Raw genomic sequence first — 18,387 nt, forward strand, 5'->3', positions numbered from 1 at the left:
AGACCGGAAACGTGGTAAGCCGCGGTCGCTGCCAAGGTGATATTGGGTGGGAGCGATGATGCAACTCCGGTTTCCACGTCGGCCCCTAGGGATCTTTCACTCTAATCTGTGGGATCAGGCTGAGCTTCCTGGCGTTCTGCAGCAGTAACAGGATAGCGAGCGGAGCCCTGGATTTCCCACCCGTGCGGAGCTAGCCGCCGGTGCCAGTCGGCAGGCGCCCCCCAGCGTCCCGCGGACGACGAAGTCCTGGCCGGGTCAGCTCAGGAGGAGGGGACGCACCTGGCCCGGGCGTCCGCAGCAGGCTGGGTAGAACCACAGCAGGAAGGGTGGGGGGCTGCATCCCCGATTAACGCCGGCTGAAGCGGGAATCCGCACCTATAAACATCGACAACTCTGTCCCACAGAGGGCAGAAGCGTGCCTTGCACTATGGACGACAGTCGATGAAAGTTTCACGAAGTAGAGTCTCTAAGGCTACAGCGTGGCCTGTAGGGTGGTTGATTCCAAGTCAAGATGGTTGCAGCGTCAACCGAGCTCCTGGCAGGAGAAGACTGGACCTGTGGGCGGGGCGGAGGGCCGGGCCGGGGCCGGGGCGGGGCCTGATCTAGAGGCGGGGCCAGGTGCTGGGCTGTCTCTGCTTGTCAAAAGGCGGCAGCCGAGCCGTGGGCGCCGGGAGCGCGGAACAGCTTGTCCACCCCGCGGCCGGACCAGGTGCGGACCCGGGAGCAGCGGGGAAGGGGGTTTCGGGATAGGGACTCGGTGTCGGGGCGTCGGGGATACCGGGGCCTGAGAGCCCGGGTGCGAGCATTGGAATCTAAGTCCCAGCGGTAAACTTGGCGACTGAGGTCGGGGCTGTAGTGCCATGAGGCTGGGACGCTAAGGGGCACTGAGGTTTGAGAAAGGTGAAGTTCGTGCCAGGCTGGCGAGCGGAGCGGCGACATCCTCGGTGCTTAAGCAGCTTAAAGGAGAAATGCTCCGCTAGCACAGTGCTCAGCACTTGGGCAACAAGAAGCATTTGTTTCCTTCCTCTGTTCGGGCGCCTTGGCATGGAGTGGAGGAATAAGAAAAGGAGCGATTGGCTGTGGATGGTGTTCAAAACTGCTGGAGTGGAGGGCGTGTAGCCTTATTTATTTTCTTACAGGGCCCAGGTATGGTCCGCCTGTGATGGTAGAGTTGGGTCTTTTAAGTAATTTTTTTTTTTTAACTTTTCTTTGAACTACTAATGAGTTTAGACCTAATTGGCCCTAGTTTTTCAGGACAGCCTGTCAATAGATGTTCAGAGAAACTCAGGGGCAAGCATTTAAATGAGGAAGAGGCTGAAGGAGTAGTTTCTGTTTGGAAAGTGAGGTGCCCTCCATCTGTGGTGGTGGTGAGGAAGATTCAGAAGTATCTAGGAGGGAACAGCCTGTGATCTCCAGGGCCAGTGGACAACTGCCCCTCCTCTTCACCCAAGGACCAGAGTCTGAGACCCAGCCTGGGCTGGGGGAGCCTTGGGTCTCCAAGTCCAGGCCCTTCTCACAGCTCCTCCTCCTCCTCCTCCTCCTCTTGTTCCTCCTCCTTCTCTGTGCGTGCGGTGAGTGAGTCAGCCTCCTGTCTGGGCTCAGTTGAAGCCAAAGGGGCCAGAGCCCAGGCAAGCAGTTGGGCAGGCATTTTCTGAGCATTGCAGAAACTCCTGGGCAGAGTTCAGCTCTGCTCCAACTACCTGCTGGAAGGTGGTCTTCCTCATGGGCAGGGGCTCAGATACCCAATACAGCAGTGGTTATGGAATGGCTATGGGATGATTCTAGCAGGAGGTGACTGTGAAGGGATAGTGGCTTTATGATAAATCTACGTCTCATCTTTCTCCTAGGATCAAGAGGTACATCCCAGCACTGCAGGCTTTTCCAGCCCTTCATTCCATTTCTGCCTAGTGGTCTCATTAGCGGCCCGTCTCTGCTAGTGAAAGGGGTGAGCAAAAGAAATCGGGAAAGTCTGGGGCCGGAGAAGTCATGGTGTTGGCAAAGAAGGCTTTAACCCAGGCTAGGGATTGGAGGTGGTTTGCTGAGGTAGAGATGGGTTATCTGAACACTGGAGCCTCAATTCTATGAACTGAGAGTGTTTTGTGTTGAGAGACCTTCTGCCGTCCCTTCCCTGTCCAAGTGCTGGAGGAAACTGTGGGTCTTTCTGAAACAGTTTCAGGACTGGCATGCAGCCAGACCAGGAGGTAGTAAGACTGTACATTTCTCCCTGGCTTTTGTTTTGGGTGCCAGAAATCGTTGAGCAGAAGTAGCCCTCCCTGCAGAGTCCATGGCCCCCACTCAGTAGCCTCTCTGGACCCATTTGAGAAGAGTCCTGGGAGGCCAATCCGGCTGTGGGGCTGACTCAAACTGCAAAAAGCTGGGGAATTCACAGTCTGTGCTCTGGCTGGGTCCCATGGCTTCGGGTTTGGCTGGTCCTGATCAGCTGTGACTTGGACCCTTACCAAGCTAAAGGAGGAACTAGAAAATAGGGTAAGAAAGGAGGGAAAAAAATGAGAGTTAGAAAGCCTTTCCAACCCTTTGCTCCTCTTCAGCAGAGGCCATCAGACTTTGTTTGTACAAACATTATGGAAGGTCGGGTGCTGTTTGGGGTGCCCTGATAATTTGTGTTTATGGTTTCTCAGTAGTATTTCCCTATTTGACCTCGGAACTGATCTCTTTTGTAACTAAGTCCCAGAGGAAGCTCCAAGAGGACCTCTTGGACCCCTACACTCTACCCCTAGAACAGATAGCAGGTGTCCAGGCTGTGAATGGAGAAAGGCCTGGGGCCGAGTGGGCTGCATCAGGTGGCTACTACATCAGGTGGTTATCTAAGACAGGAGAGGGAGTTCCCATTGTTTGATTCCTTACCCCACATCCTAAGGAGGCCAGTCCTGGCTGGGATGGGCATCTGGAATCTCTGCTAGAAACTCGCTGTTGCCTCTGCAGCAGTCAGGTCCTAGAAGCCAGAGAGCCAGAGACAGGAGGACCACCTAGATGACATTTGGTGTGTTGCTGAATAAAGAATTACAGGGCTTCAGCTTCCATTTGTTCCTGCTGCAATTCTGTTTTGGATGCAGCTAGAGGAAAGTAAGGAATTGACCAGATTTGATTAAGAGCCTTTTGTGTGCCCAGCATGACTCCAGGCCCTCTGAGGGATGGCAGAAAGCGGAACCCACCAGACTAGGCCCCTGACTCCAAGACAATTTGAACCCCAGGGTGGGCAGCAGTTCTCAGGCTCTCCCTCCAGTATTGTCCAGTTCTGAGAGGATCCAGCTGGGCTGAAGCCAGCCTGGCTGCCACTCTGGTCACCAAGGCCTCGCTTGTTGTTCTGCTTCCCTCTGATTTGTCCCTAACCTTTTCCTGTGTCAGTGCCCTCCTGGATATGCTAGAAAGAGTGCCTGTGTAATGTATCTTGCAAACTGGGATACTTATGAGAGTGAAAGGGGATGCCATGCATGGTTATACCAGGACAATGGACATAAACCCAAACTCTCCAGGGAAAAATGGAATGTTAATCATCCTAGTGATCATCACTCCAAACTCAGCAGAGGTCACAGCAGTGATGAGGGGATGATGAGGTTGGGGGAGGCTTAATGCTCAAGGGAAAGCAGGGGTAGCTTAATTCTGAGGACAGACCCCAACACCCTAGACTGCTCCCTGGTGTTATCAGCCAATTCTTGTCTTTTCCCTGAGGGCAGCACTGCTCCCAGCCACCCTGTGACTTCCCTTCACCCTTGACTTGTGATTGGCCTCACCTTTGGTTTTCCTGCCCCACCCCGACCTCAGACAGGGACAGGAAGGTCTGCCAGCTCCTCTTCAGCTTCCCCTGGGGAAACTGGGGTTCATAGTGAAGCCAAGACTGTGCCTCACGTTTCCTCTTCCTTTTTCCTCCATATCTGCAGCCTCCTTGTTTTGTTCATCCAGCTTCCCAGACCTCTCGGGAACACACTATCCCACAGAAAGTCTGGCTGTAAAGCAGGTAAGTAGCCAGGAAGGCAAGGGTAGGCAAACCTTGCCCACACTGATAAAGGACATAGGTCACCTGTAATCAGGTTCCTGGGAAATGATAAGCAAAGTGGAGGCCAAAGCCAGGGAGAAGCTGCGTTGTAGGAGACATTGTCAGTTCCCCAGGACGCTAGAGTTTGCCTCTTTGGTCTGGTCTGACTATTGGGGAAATGGTCCAGGGTGGGGACAGGTTGTTCTTGCTCAATCCAAGTGACAGGCCTTGATGGCAGTGCCTCTATCCTGCTGTGGCGACATGTGGAAGAGAAACTGTCCTGCCTTCTGGGTCCTGGGTCCTCATGGCCCAGGTGCAAAGGATGGGCTCCCCAGAGGTGCAGCCTGTGGGTGATCGGGCATAGGGGTGGAGGGAGCAGAGCCGCCACGATGACTCTCAGTCACTCTGCCAGGAAGGAAGTCATTCTCATTGTCAACAAATGAAAAGGGCAAGTGAAGATCTCTTGGGAAGTGATGTCTTTGAAGTGACTTGTGGGGAAGGGAGGTGGTGAGACCCCCACCCCAAGGCTGGCTAGGGGAGGATGGGGGTGTCTCGTCGATAAATAGCAGGAGTGGAAGGCAGAAGCAGTCAGTACTCTGTGAGTCGGAATGTGTGTCATGCTTTTGCAAACCTGCCCTGCAGGTCCTGTGCCAAGGAATAGACTAAGCAGTGTTCCCAGAACCAGATGCCATACAAAGTCCTCATTCTGCACAGGGGAGAGTCCTGGTCCTGAGCAGGGTGTGGGCAGCTGCAACTCGCGGGAAAGTGTAGTCTGGGCAGACTCGGTGGTTGGTTCCTGAGAAACTGCTGCCTCTCACTGGCCTTCTGATGACAACCTGAAGCTTGGAGGTGTTATGCAAGGTGGGACATTCCAGGCACTGTGGAATACCCATGAGGCCCAAGGCTTTGCTGATGACACATCCAGTGTGTGCCATCTGCTGGTGCTGGAATTGTAGCTTCAGCTACTTACTGAGCAATCACTTGGTAACAGGTGCTGTGCTACGTGCCTCCCAGACCTATCACTAAGTCTTGTGACGTAGGAACCAGTTATGTTCTCTTTACAAATGAGGAAATGGAATCTCCGTGAGGTTAGTCAACATGCCAAGCTGTCATAGCCTGTGAGGAGGAAAGCCAGGACTCCCTCTCAGGTTTGCAGAAGCCCATGCTCTTAACCTGCATGGAACTCTCCCACCTCTGCCTTCATGGGATGGCCACAGGGCACTAGTGCCTGTCTTGCACATTATAGGCCTGCAATAAATGTTTGTGAGCTGCGGGGTTAGATGTACTAACTAGTTTGAACAAGTTGACCTGAGAGCAAGCTTGGACTGCCCAAAGGTTACTCTGGGGACAGTGGCCTCTCAGAAGGAGGCTCCCTCTGCCAGCACTTTTAGATCTTGGTGCCTCTCTGGCAGTCTCGGTCACCTTACTTAGGTTAAGAATAGCAAACAAGAACCCAAGGGAGGTAGGACTGTGCAGAGAAATTGTATGGAATCAAATATGACTCTAATAGTCTGGAAGGCAAATAGGAAACAATCTTTCAAACAAGCCTCTTTATTGAAAACCTACTATGTGCTGATTGTCCCATTGGCCAATGGGGAGCTATTCTCACTTTGCCTACCTTTTCCCTCTCCTGGCTATCCCTTAAGGACTCCTGAACCTAGCCCAACTGGAAGGAGAAATGGACTCTAGCCTCCTCTGATAGCCTCATACCAGGCCCCGTGCTGATTGCTTTACTTGTCTCCTTCAATCCTCATAGCTTCTCTCTGGGGTAAGTACAGTTATCCTCTCCAGCAGGCATAGTGGGGAAACCAAGGTCTAAAGAGATATAGTCACCTGCCCAGGGCTGCAGAGTCAGCCTGTAACCACTGCTTTACACAGCTTGCCAGCCCTGGGCCTGGCCATACAAACTGCTCTGTCAGAGCCTGGAGACAGAGGTCACAGGAAGAGAAAATGCTCAGCCTGCCCACCCCCTGTGGGTCCCAGGGTTCCTTGGTAGATAACTAAAATTTTAGGTAGTGCTGTTAGAAGCTAGCAGCCTGGCAGAACAGGAGAAACCCAGGGTCTGAGTTAGACTCTTAGGTTCAAATCTTGGCATGATCACTTTGTAGCCTGTGACCTTGGGCAAGTTTCTTAATATCCCCAAATCTCAGTGTCCTTACCTGTAAATCGGGTATAACAATAGCTCCCTTGTAGGGCTGTGTGAGGATTAGGTGATGTAAGTCAAGTGCCTGGCACACAGTAGGCCCTTGAAAGGCATGTGTATTCAGTACACATGGGCCAAGAGCCTACTGTGTGCCAGGTACTACTCAAGACACTGGGAATTTACAAGTGGGGAAAAAAAGACTCTTGTACTTCTTTTCAAAATTTCTAGCCCAGAAGCCTGTCCTTGAGAGGCCCGTTTAGAATTCAGGAGTGCCTGTCCTGGCACCTGACTAAACTCAGATTTGGCAAATTGATTTCTCTGTTATGTGTTAGCTGATGAGCTTGTGAAGGTTACTTAGCTTCTCTGCAGCTTGGGTTCTTCAATTCTTTTTTGTTCATTTTAAAAACTGTGATATATCATATACACAAGATTATATGTTTATGTATATATTAAAGAATCCTATACCCTGAACCTACCACCCAAGTTAAGAGTGGAGCATTCGCAGCACCTTAAAAGGCCCCTCTGCCTCTCCCCATTTGCGTTCCCCCTCCTTACTCCCCAACCCAAAGTGAATTTCTGTTAATTGTCTCCTTGCTTTCTTTGTAAGTTATCATTTATGTATGTTTTACAAAACACTATATTGTTTCATTTTACATGGCTTTGGAGTTCACATACATGTGTATTCTCTGTGATGTACTTCTTTGAGCCAATATGAGTTTTCTGAGGTTCATCCATGTTGATGCACACCACTGCAGTTCATTAGTTTGCACTGCTGTGTAGTATTCCATTGGAAAAATACACCACGATTTGTACATCCTCCTCTCACTGATGGACATTTGGGTTGTTTCCAGTTGAGCTATTACGATAGGACAGTACTGCTAGGGGTGTACATGTTATACTTGTCTTCTGGTGCATGAGAAACTCACAAGAATTTCTGTAGGGCACATACCTAGGGTTGGAATTCCTGCCTCCCATGGAATTCTATGTTCAGCATTGCTATAGGGTGCCAAACAGCTCTCCATAGTGGTTGTTCCAAAAAACACTTTCAGCAGTGGTTGAAAGTTTCCATTGTTCTCCATCCTTTCCAACACTTGATATGGGCTTCATTTCTAAAATGAAAAAGTTGTATTAGATGAGTTTCTACAGTTATAATGATTAGCTATAAGAGTTGTATTATTCATGACCTAGGGACCCAATTTCTGGCTCATGTGTGTGCCTGTCTGCTGCACTGTGCACAGGTGACCACATACATGCCACAGCCTGACTCTGAGAGCTCTGTGCTGGGCCTCTATGTACAGTTGAAGCCCTTCCTTTCTGGGCTTCCATCAGCAGTGCTTGAGGTATCCCATGGTTCTACATCCTCTCCAACACTTGGTGGTCTTCTCAGTTCAACCAAGAGCCTGGTGTCAGCAGTGAGCCGATACTATGTGCTCAATTAATACCTACTGAATTGCATTTTCATAAGTGGATTAGGAGGAATATATATTTTGAGAAAAGGACATCAATTTTGAGAAAAGGACATGGAAGTGTAAGAACCATGAGTCTGGCTGGCTAATCAAAGCACACAGGGCTGGGGCAGTGATGGATTCACATCTGTCCTGGGCTTCTTGATCATTTAAGGGCTCCAGTGAGATGGGGTGAAGTTTAGTGATCTCTACTGGCCATCTCTTCAGAGTCTGGCCTTGTTCTTTGGCCTTTTGACTTGTTTAACCTGAGAAGCAAGGGGTAGCTGGAGGGTTGGGGTGGAGGCAACAGAGGTGATGCCATGGGAAAAGGAGCCAAATGCCTGTAGAGAGTCCCTTTCCCTTTGAAGGTCGAATACCCTGCTGGAGCTACTGGGGAAAAGAGGTGTTGACCACACTCACCATCCTGGTAGCCACATAAACAGCCAGATACTCACCACCCAGCCACCCACAGGACAAAGGAATGTGGCTGGCTGGACAGTTGCATGGGCCACCCCAGCCCTCAACTTTGTAATTACCTATCCAGTCTGTGCCTGTCAGCTCCAGGCAGGCAGGTGCTTCTGCCCTGGGCCTCGCCTTGGCTCCCAGGCCTGTGCTGGGATCAGGGACAGGGTTCTACCTTCTTCAGCCATCCCTCCACCCCGGCTCCACCCAGTGTCTCTTTCTATACCAACCTTTGGCCTTTGTGAGGTTACTATATTATGTAATAGCTGACAATCGTAATAACCAATGGTTATGATAACTCACTATGTTCCAGGTACTGTGTTTGGTGCTTTTCATGCATTTTCTCATTTATGCCTCTCAATAATCCTGTGAAGCTGGTAATATTATACCCATTTTACAGAAGAGGAAACCAAGGTTCACAGAGATTAAGAGGCTAAATTCCTTGCCCAAAGACATTGAACTACTAAATCAGAACCAGAATTTAAATTCAGGCTTAAGTCCAGAATGCGTGTTCTCTTCCTCACTTGCACATTGCCTTTCCTGCAGTGTCCTGGTCATTCAGCTCAGTCTTCCCTCCTCTCCTTCCTGTCTAGGAGGGCTGGAAAAAACGCAGCAGGTGGTACGAGGGTGAATGGGGCAGTTCCAGTCTGGTCAGGGAGATGCTGGAAAACACCTTCGGGGCAGAGTTCTTTGTTCCAAACGGCTCTGAATTTCCGGACTTCTGCCAGGGGCAGGAAGTGACTTCTGCCCAGCCTCTTTGGCAAGCACACCCATATCTTGGGTGCCATGATGTTAAGAAGTGGGGGAGGGGCTGCCTCAGGTAAAATTCCATTATAATGAACTCCATTTGAGACCTGACCGGCTTTGTTGAAATCACGTGCACAGTCTGGGAAACTGGTAATGGAGTGGAATTAATTCGAGGTTGGGTGTCTTTTAGCGAAGCCCCCTGAAAGGTTTGGAGCCTAGAAGGAGAAGGAGAAAAGAATCAGATCCACTCCCAGGTCCTCCTGAATGCCAAGCTCCTGTGTGGTCCTGGGCAGGGCTTGTGGGGAGAGCTCTGTGCGTAACTCCACCTGTCAGTGCTGTGAGTGTTCCATTGTCCATTCCGCCCACTCTACTGCGAGCCCCAGGAACAGATCTGAATCCTATCTCTGAAGTGCCCCTGCTCCACACAATAACTAACATGTCACGGATATACTCACTAGATGGTTTTTGTCTGTAGACCAGGTCCCTGAGCAAAAAAGGAGGGTTTAAGGGCAATTGCTTTGTGTTGTTAAATCATCTTCTAAAACTGGGCTGCAACTCAGATAAATTCTCCTTAGTCATTACAGCAATTGTGCGCAATAATAAGCACTAACGTTTACTGAGCAGGTACTACGTGCCAGGCACTGTACTGAGCACTTGATGTGATTATCTCATGGACTCCTCACAGACTATGCAGTGGGTGGTGGTATTTTTCTCATTTCACAGGTGAGGAAGCAGAAGCTTAGAGAGTGCATTTCATTGGTTCTGGTTGCACAGCTAGTGGTAGGGAGAATCCAGCGTTAGGCACACCCAGGCCAGCTGCCTCCAGAGCCTGCACTTCCAACCGTGAGCTCCGCTGTCACTGTGGGCTGGTCAGGGGGCCAGGGCCAGGTGGGTCATGAGCGAGGCTGGAGGGATGCAGACCTCATGAGATGGACTGGAGGGCACACGCTGGTTGATAGGAACAGCCCCTTTTGGCCCAGTAGGCTTCCAGCAGGAGCTTCAGCCTGGTGTGGTCAGATTACCCAACTTTTTCATAGAAAGCTGGACATTCAGAATTGTTTTTCAAAAATGTAACCTCTTGACTTATAAAACATTGACAGCCAATTTAAAAAATGTGTAATCACTGTTGGTGATGGGGGAGGATGGGTGGCAAACAGCACACATCACAGTCAGGTCTGCCCTGCGGGCTCCACTGCATCCTCCGGTAGTTTCTTTTAACAGGTGACTGTTACACAGTGGGATGGGAAAAACCCTGTTCATGTAGAATTCCTTACTAACGTACTAGAAGGTACCCCTCCCAGCATGTGATAATAGCTTTATAATACAGAGTGTTTCTTCCTTGTGAGTTAGAAAGAAACCTTTCAGAATAAGATATTCCAAGAATACATTCCCCTCCTTTCCTTTCTCCCCTCCTCCTTCTCTGCCTCCCAAACTCTGTCTTCTCAGGAAGGTATTTCCCTGTAGGTATTAGAAGAAAAGTTGTGTGAGAAAAAATCAAAAGGAAACTAACAGAGGATAAGGTCTTAAGGCAAAAAATAAAAAATAAAAAAATAAAAAGTAGAAAGTTTGGGGGTGGGCTTGGTAGACAACGAATGAATGGATCATGCTCCATGCAATCGTTCATGGTGTTTTTTCACAGCCTTCCCCTTTTTACCTAAATTTATTCCTCCTCCTTTCCTGTTCTTAAATACCTGGAAAAATAATAGTAAGGCTAATATTTTTATAGAGTGTAATTTTACAGTGTAACAATTTTTATAACATATTTAAAATATTTATCTCAGCTGACACAACAGTCTTATAGAACCTCCTTTTGGAGGCTTGGTAAAGTAGCAGTGTTTTCTTCTTCTTCCTTGCATTCTGTAAGAGCTGTAGCCATGGAAGATGGAAACCCGTGACTCCTGTGGGCCTTCCCTATCCTGCCACCCTCATGCCCCATGTGGATCCACAGGTGGAGGCAGGTGTGGCAGGCAGTTACCTCTATAAAATCTGGTGCCGGCAAGAGTGCGGGAGTGTACATGGGAAGGGCCCTAAATGGATAGTGGCCCTAGTTAGTGACCCGAGGCCAGCCTCCCCCGCCCCACTGTGCCTGTCACTCTGAGCTATGTTCCCAAAGCTGGGCAGAAAATAGCTCACTGGGGGAATTATTTTCATCTCTGTTAAACTTCAATCCTGGACTACAGGCCAGCCTAGCTGCAGAGTTATTTTTCAGGTCGGGGGAATTCTGGGAAAAGTAAGGGCGGGGGAGTGAAGGGAAGCAGTGGGCATCTCCCCCAGGGGCGGAGATGGACCTCGGCCACTGACGTCCTCCCTAGGATGCTACCTGTCTGCAGCTCACCTGGCAGCAACTCCAACTGACCTAGTGGGGCCCAGCCCAGTCAGAGGAAATGGGGTTTCACCCGCAAGTCCTTTAATTAAACCTAGGTTCTGAGTAACATCAAATTCCTTCTTGAGGGGTGTTTGCTTTGCCAGAAAGAGTGTTGAGTGCAGGGAGTGGAACTTCTGCCAGCTGGTTCAGAGGCCCGGTGGGCAGCAGGCTGGGCTCAGGGCAACTCGGGGGCTGCAGAGAGCTGACCACCTGGAGGGAAAGAAGTTGCTCCTCTAGTGAAAGAGGTTGTTCCTCTAGGGACCCTGAGTTTAGCTCCTTCTCTGTCCTGGGGCAGCATTTATGGAAAGTACTCTGTGGTTTAAATCTGTTCCGTCTTTGCCCCCTGGCTACCAAAGAAAAACAAAGAGGGAGATGACCAATGGGTAGGGCTGGGGAAGGGGAATCCTAACTTGGTTAGGGTTCAAGGGTTAGAACAGAGGCAGCTGTTTCCTACCACTTGGTGGCCCTGGGGAAGAATACTCCAGACAGATTCTGATATTTGGTCTGAAACGTTGAACCAAGAGGGTTATCTTCAATTATAGCTCTGAGGGTAAGACAAGGCTTATGTCATATTGGCCAGCAGTGAATTTGGACAGCCAGACTCAGGATATGGACTGGCATGTGCCTATCTGCATATGAGATGTTCCACAGCCGTCAGTGGTGCGTGTTTTCTGCGAGCATCATGTATTTTGCCTGATGCCCTTCCTTAGACAAATTCCTGGCAACGAGCAATTAACCTTGTTGACCAGAACAGAGTGGGCTGAGTAGACTGGTGGAGGCAGGTTTGAGGATCCTGCAGCTGTGGGCAACTCACCTCTCTCTGTGCCCATCAACCATATCTGGCCACCCTGGACAGACTGAGGAATTCAGTAAGGATTGCACTGGTGATATGGCAGCTGTGTCGTTCACTAACCTCCCTTCCATCTGCCCTTATAGAATCATTTGTTCTTTCTTTTGATTTTCTCCCACAAGACCGTTTTTTGGTTTTTTTTTTTTTTTTTTTTCTATTCAGCTAATCTGAATTTTTCAGGTCTCTCTCCTTTACCTCTCCCTTCTAGCTCAACTACTGATGGTCCTATTCTTCTCAGGGTTAAGGATCTCCCTGACAGGCTATGGGGGATAGTGGCTTTGTGTGTACCCTGGCTGGGACTTCAGCTGTGCTGCAGAAGAGGCCTGTGCATGGCTAACCTCTCAATGAAACAATGAGAGAGGCCCTGTTGTTATTTTCTTCACAACCCTCCAGGTGGATTCAGGTTGGAATGGGGATCTGAATGGGGTCTGAAAGTCTTCAGTTTCAATAAATCATGGCAATAATTTAAAATTCCTGATATTCAAGACTCACTGGGTTTAACTTGAAGAAGCAGAGAAAAGAGTGGAATGTACTTCCTACAGGCCTTTGACATGACTGTGGTCCGTTGGTGCGTTTCTTTCTGGCGCCCTCTCCCTCTCTCCAGCCATATTGAATGAGTTTCTCTGTCCCAAACATGTTCTTTCCCTTTCATTCTCAGCTTTTGCATGTGCAGTATCCTCTGCCTGGAGTGCTCCTTACGCCTCTTACCACTACCACATTAAACTCCTCTGTTCCTTCCTGTCTCCGTGGAGAGGTTGAGAGGGGACCGCCTCCAAAGAGCCTTCTCTTCTCTTCTCTCACTAAGATGAGGCAGAGGCTTTCGCATATGCTCCCTTTAGACCTGGCACTTACCTCGATTGTAGGATGTGTCGTACTGCATTGGAGGTTCCTGTTTGTCCCCCATCCCCACCCCCCAATCCGCAGTAGACTGTAAGCTCCCAGAAGACAGGGTCTATGTCTTGCTCACCACTGCGTCTCTCATTTCCAGTACAGGCCTTTCCATGTGGCCGGCACTTAAACATAGGCAGGGTCCCCATCAGAGATAAGGCAGCAGAGGCCAGTGTGAGGCCAAGAAGAAATGGTGCCACATCCCATCCCTGGCCCTCCAGGGGTGTCCCCAAGAGGGACCCTACCCAGAAGGATGGCCAGAAGCCTGACCAAAGCACTCTGGAGAAGCTCGTTAGGGGGAGTCATTCAGATCAGAAATGGAGGAATGGCCGATGTCACCTTGGGGTGCCTGCTGCTGCCCTTGAAAGTGAGTGGGAACCTCCCACATGGCCCAGGTCCCGAGAAGCTGCATGAACACTGTACAGGGGAAGTGTCCACCCCTTACTAATAACCCAGAAGTTGGAGAGGATATGTTTGGGCAAATCAGCCCTGTACGGGACCGGAGCTGCCCGGTGGAGAGTTAACCCAGCCCTGCCCATCTCAGAGGACCCTGAGGATCCTTCCCTGATTCTGACACAGGCTTCAGAATCTATCCCAGGATAAGTGAATGGCCTTCCCAGGCCTTTAAGAGCTGGGGCAGCCAGGAGTCCAGGCCCACTGAGCCAGAGCCCACCCCATGTCTAGGTGAAGGGAAATGGTGGGGCCATTCTTCTGCCAGGGCTTCCACAGTCTCGCTCCTGACTCCAGCCCCTTGGCACCCACCTCAGCCTTCTCCTGAGTTCTGCTTTCTGCTGCAGGTGGTGGTGGGTGGGAATGGGTGGTGGTAGCGCCGCTGCCCTGGTAACAGTCAGAGGGGCATCCTGGAGGTAGTCAAGCTTCAGGTCCCACTGCAGTGATAACAGATGCAGGTACAGGACCAGCACTTGATAATGGGGGAGGTGGGGCACGGAGGTGACACTGGGTGAGAAGCGACAGGAAGGACGATGGGTGTAAGGGTTGGTAATCAGTGACAACTTGGGAGCCACAGGCTTTATCTTTTACGTGGAGGAAAAGTCTAGATTTGTACCTCAGCTTCTCTGATTGTTAGGGGAGAAATTAGAACAACTCACATCTCCTCACCCCAAGAAGTTTTGGAAGAGTTTGAGAAGCCACAGACAGTGGGTGGGGTGGCCAGTTTTTTTCCCAGCTCAGCAAAATTGTGGCTTTCTGGGCAATGTTTGTCTGGGGTGGAGCTTTTGGGACTGAGAAGCAGGCATCCTGCCCTTCACAGCACCTCTGTGGGGCCTGAAGATCTCATTTTCCTGGATTCTCCAGTGATTATACTAAAGCCAGGTACAGTTCCAATAAAGTTAACATATAAAGCTTACGGTGTGCCAGGCACCCTTCTGAGGGCTACTCAGAGATCAGCTCATTTGATCCCCACACAAGACCTGAGACTCAGGTATTATCATGTCCCTATTTGTAGATGAGGAGACAGGAATGGGCTCTGGGGGCATCTGAACAGTGGTCAGGTGGCCAGGGGCATAGGCTGGTCCAGGTGGCTGGACAAAGGCAAGGGGTCTGATCCCAAGGAGCCCAAATATCTTGGAGCTGGTAGGACCTGGGGTTTGGATACTGACCTTTGACACAATGCAGGAAGAGTCTGAGTGATTCAGAGATCATGTTGGTCTCAGAAGGAAAATAAGGAGAATAAGCCTGGCCACCCGAGATAGGGGTAGGTGGTTGGGCCTCAAAGAGGTTTGCCTAAGCAAGAGTGGCTCAGGTCTGGGCAGGCTACTGTCCCCAGGAGCACCCTCCCTGCCCATCGGGTCCCTCTGCCCCTCCCTCCTGCACATGTCACACTGACCACATCTGTAGACATCTTGAGTTGTAGCTGCAGATGGGGACCAGTGGCTCCCATTTTCATTTTAGCCATTTTGTCTCCTGCACCCACTCCCTTCATACAGTCTAGTCAGAATAGCACTTCTAGCGCACAGGTTCTCAGTCCAAGCTGTGGGAAAGCTCCCCTTATCCAAGAGAGTTTAAAAGTAGTGACTTGGGTTTTTGCGAGTGTTTTGTTTAGTAAGGACTTGTGGGGAGGAACCATGCTAAGCCATAACCAATGAGGAGAAGCAAGACAGTCTGTCTGCCCCCAGGAGCCAGTCCTCTGCTCTTCTGCAGCCAGGTCATTGACTGGAGGCTCTGGTCTTTCCAGTGGAAGAAGAATGTAACCTGCATGGTAATGTGACAACTGTTTCCTCCCTGACCCCAAAGGAGCTGGCTCTAGAAGGTTGGGATCAATCCTGATATACTTTATGTGTTAGATTTACACACACACACACACACACACACATATATATATATAAAATACAAAACAATAACCCTTCCTGGGTTTCTCGTGGCAGTTGAAATAATCCCACATGTGGTCATCAGAAAAAAGCCATTCCTCATACCAATATGGGATAAGCTCCTTGACCTCTGAGGGGCAGGAGTGCTTCCTGCTGTGTGTTTTAGAATCCCTCCCTGCTTTGTTTCGTGGCAGTGAAATGCCTTGTGGCCCTGTCTAAGTGTGTCTTTCACAGATTTTTGAATCATGTTCTAGTTGTTTGGACCTGCCACATGGGCTCAGTGTTCATTTGAGCATAACTGTACTAAATCCTTTTCCCAGATCAGTATAATAAAGGAGTGATGTGCAATTAAAAAAAAAAAAAAGAGTGGTTCAGGCCTATGTGGACTCAGGCTGAGGGTCCCAGCATTAAGACAGATGCTAGCAGTAGTTCAGGTCTCCCCAAAGAAGGGCTGGGCCTACTCTCTCTCTTTGGGGCTGCCCAGTTTCTATTTATTGGTCTTTAAGTCACTGAACAAATAGCCTCCTTGTCTCATCAACTTTTCCCTGTAGCAGATATCCTTGACACTCCCATGCTAGTGTTCCAGGAAAACTCACCCAGAGCAGAGAAAGTTCAGGCCAGGCATATCCCACTTCCCTCTAAAGTAACTCCCTGTCTTGAGCGCTTGTTCATGTCTTTGGCCGTGGGAGCTGAAGCCAGGAGCTGGAGTTGGTCAGGCAGGAGCACGTGGGTGATCCTAGCGACCTTTTTGTTTCTCTGTGTTGATTGTAAGGATGTAGTCAGTGCTGATGGTCCTGCTGCAGTCTGCATCAGGCCTCCTACAGGGAACTCTCAGCCCCAAAGGGAGAGTACACACCTGTTTCCATGGCCCATTCCTACCCCACACCGCACTCTCGCCCTGAAGCTACTCAGGCAGGCGATTGGGGGTCCTGGACTTGGCCAGGCTGGAGTTGAGAAAGTACACTTCCTTACTGTGTGGCCTTGGATATGTCACTTCCTCTCTGATTACCTCAGAGGAGACTGAGAAGAGACTGAGGCCATCAGAGAGGAAGTGACATGTCCAAGGCCACACTGTAAGGGAGTGTACTTTTCTTCTCTTGTTTTTATTGACTTTCTTAGAATTTTTTCTTTTTATTTGTAGTTGACACATAATAATTGTACATATGGAATACAGAGTGATATTTCAATATGGGTACACAATGTGCAGTGATCAAATCAGGGCAATTCGCTTATCTATTACTCCAAACATTTATCATTTCTTTGTGTTGTGAACATTCAAAATCCTCTGTCCTAGGTTTTGGGGAATATAAGGTAAATTATAGTTAACCACAGTCACCCTGCAGTGTTGCAGAAAACCAGGATCCATTCTTCCCGTCCAGCTTTAATTTTGTATTTGTTAACCAACCTCTCCCCATTTTCCCCTCCATGCTACCCTTCCCAGCCTCTATATACCCATAGTTCTACTTCTGTGGCCTCCATTTCTTCAGTTATAAAACCAGAGAGATCGGACTGCAGCTTCTAAATGGGCCAGTCCCCTATGCGTCACCGGCCACTCTCCAGCATAGCCTGCCTGTTACCTGGAGAGCAGTAATCAGCCCAGAAATCTTGTTGACAAAGCTGAGGGCAGAGTTTCCACTGGAAAAAAGCAGCTTGCAGGAAAAATTGTTGATAAGAAGTGGAAATCTATCTAAGTAAGCCATGTATCTCTTGTCCCACTGCCTGAGGTCTCATGGGCTCCCTGCTCTGAGTCCTGCCACGCTCCAAGAAGCTGCTAGAGCTCCCCAGAGCAGCATTGGTGAATGAGAGTGCGTAGCCTGGTTTCCATGGAGTGACCCACGAGCCCTGTGATATGGTTTGGCTGTGTCCCCACTGAATCTCAGCTTGAATTGTATCTCTCAGAATTCTCACGTGTTATGGGAGGGACCCAGCTGGAGGTAATTGAATCATGGGGGCCCCTCTTCCCATGCTATTCTCGTGATAGTGAATAAGCCTTACGAGATCTGATGGGTTTAGCGAAGGTTTCCACTTTTGCTTCTTCCTCATTTTTCCCTTGCCACCGCCATGTAAGAAGTACCTTTCACTGTGATAATGAGACCTTCCCAGCCATGTGGAACTGTAATTCCAATTAAACCTCTTTTTCTTCCCAGTCCACGTATGTCTTTATCAGCAGCGTGAAAATGGACTAATATACCCTGATACTGTAGGGGATGTCAGTCCATGGCTTTTAGCAGGTTCTCAAAGGTGATGCATAGTCCCAAAAGGGTTAATGAAGAACAAGCTTCAGGGGTAAACTCCTTCCTGCAACTCCGGTGTCATCAGCCACTGAATTTCCCATCATTCAGTCAGTCATGACTGGTGAGCCTCTTAAACGTTCTTAGAGTTGTTTAGAGCTGTGTTTCTGGGACCCAGCCTCCTCTGGAAAGAGCCAAGTGGCAGACAGAGGAGGCGGCAGCCCTGCTGGGAGCACATCCAGCACTCACGCTGCTCCACGGGCCCTCTCCGTGGAACAGACGCTGTTCTCTCCAGGTGCAGGCCACAAAGGCAGACGCTGTCTGTGCTACCACCTTACTCACTCTTCTTATGGGGATCATGATCAAACCTGGGAAGTTGATAGGGTCTAAATCAAAATTAAGTGTAATCCAGGCTATCTTCTGTGGCTTCTCCCCTGCAACCTCACTCACGACGTAAGCATTGTAGAGTGTTCTATTTTTATGATAATTTTCTGACTGATGGAAGTGAAGTGTCTTAGGGCTTAGTGCCTTAGAAAAGTCTAAGAGTCTTAGAAAAAGGGATCCTTTTTCTTTTTAATTATTCTTTTCTTCTTCTTTTTTTTTTTTTTTTTTTAGATGGAGTTTCACTCTTGTCACCCAGGCTGGAGTGTAACAGTGCGATCTCAGCTCACTGCAACCTCTGCCTCCCTGGTTCAAGAGATTCTCCCGCCTCAGCCTCCTGAGTAGCTGGGATTACAGGCACACACCACCATCGCTGGCTAGTTTTTGTATTTTTTTTTTTTTTTAGTAGAGATGGGTTTTCGCCATGTTAGCCAGGCTGATCTCGAACTCCTGACCTCAAGAGATCCACTAGCCTGGGCCTCCCGAAGTGCTGGGATTACAGGTGTGAGCCACCGCGCCTGGCCAGGGCTCCTTTTTCTAATATGCATATGGCA

General features: G+C 49.6%; 1 protein-coding gene across 3 annotated transcripts in view; it reads left to right on the plus strand.

Annotated features, from left to right (window-relative positions):
- The first annotated feature begins 640 nt into the window (after window positions 1-640).
- The window catches only part of VDR (vitamin D (1,25- dihydroxyvitamin D3) receptor), a 63,126-nt gene continuing 45,379 nt past the window's right edge, over window positions 641-18,387 (plus strand). Inside the window, exon 1 of one of the 3 annotated variants that reach the window (XM_011936271.1) lies at window positions 641-709. Coding sequence is in view for 1 of the 3 variants with exons in the window: in XM_011936270.1 (XP_011791660.1) it covers window positions 1,045-1,111 (67 nt within the window). In the remaining 2 variants the exon portion in view is untranslated. Of the gene's footprint in view, window positions 1,112-18,387 lie in introns of all 3 variants that reach the window. The other 2 variants (XM_011936272.1, XM_011936270.1) reach the window with 2 other exon arrangements.

The sequence above is a fragment of the Colobus angolensis genome, unplaced genomic scaffold, assembly GCF_000951035.1.
Source record: "Colobus angolensis palliatus isolate OR3802 unplaced genomic scaffold, Cang.pa_1.0 Scaffold151, whole genome shotgun sequence".
Taxonomy (NCBI): Eukaryota; Metazoa; Chordata; class Mammalia; order Primates; family Cercopithecidae; genus Colobus; species Colobus angolensis.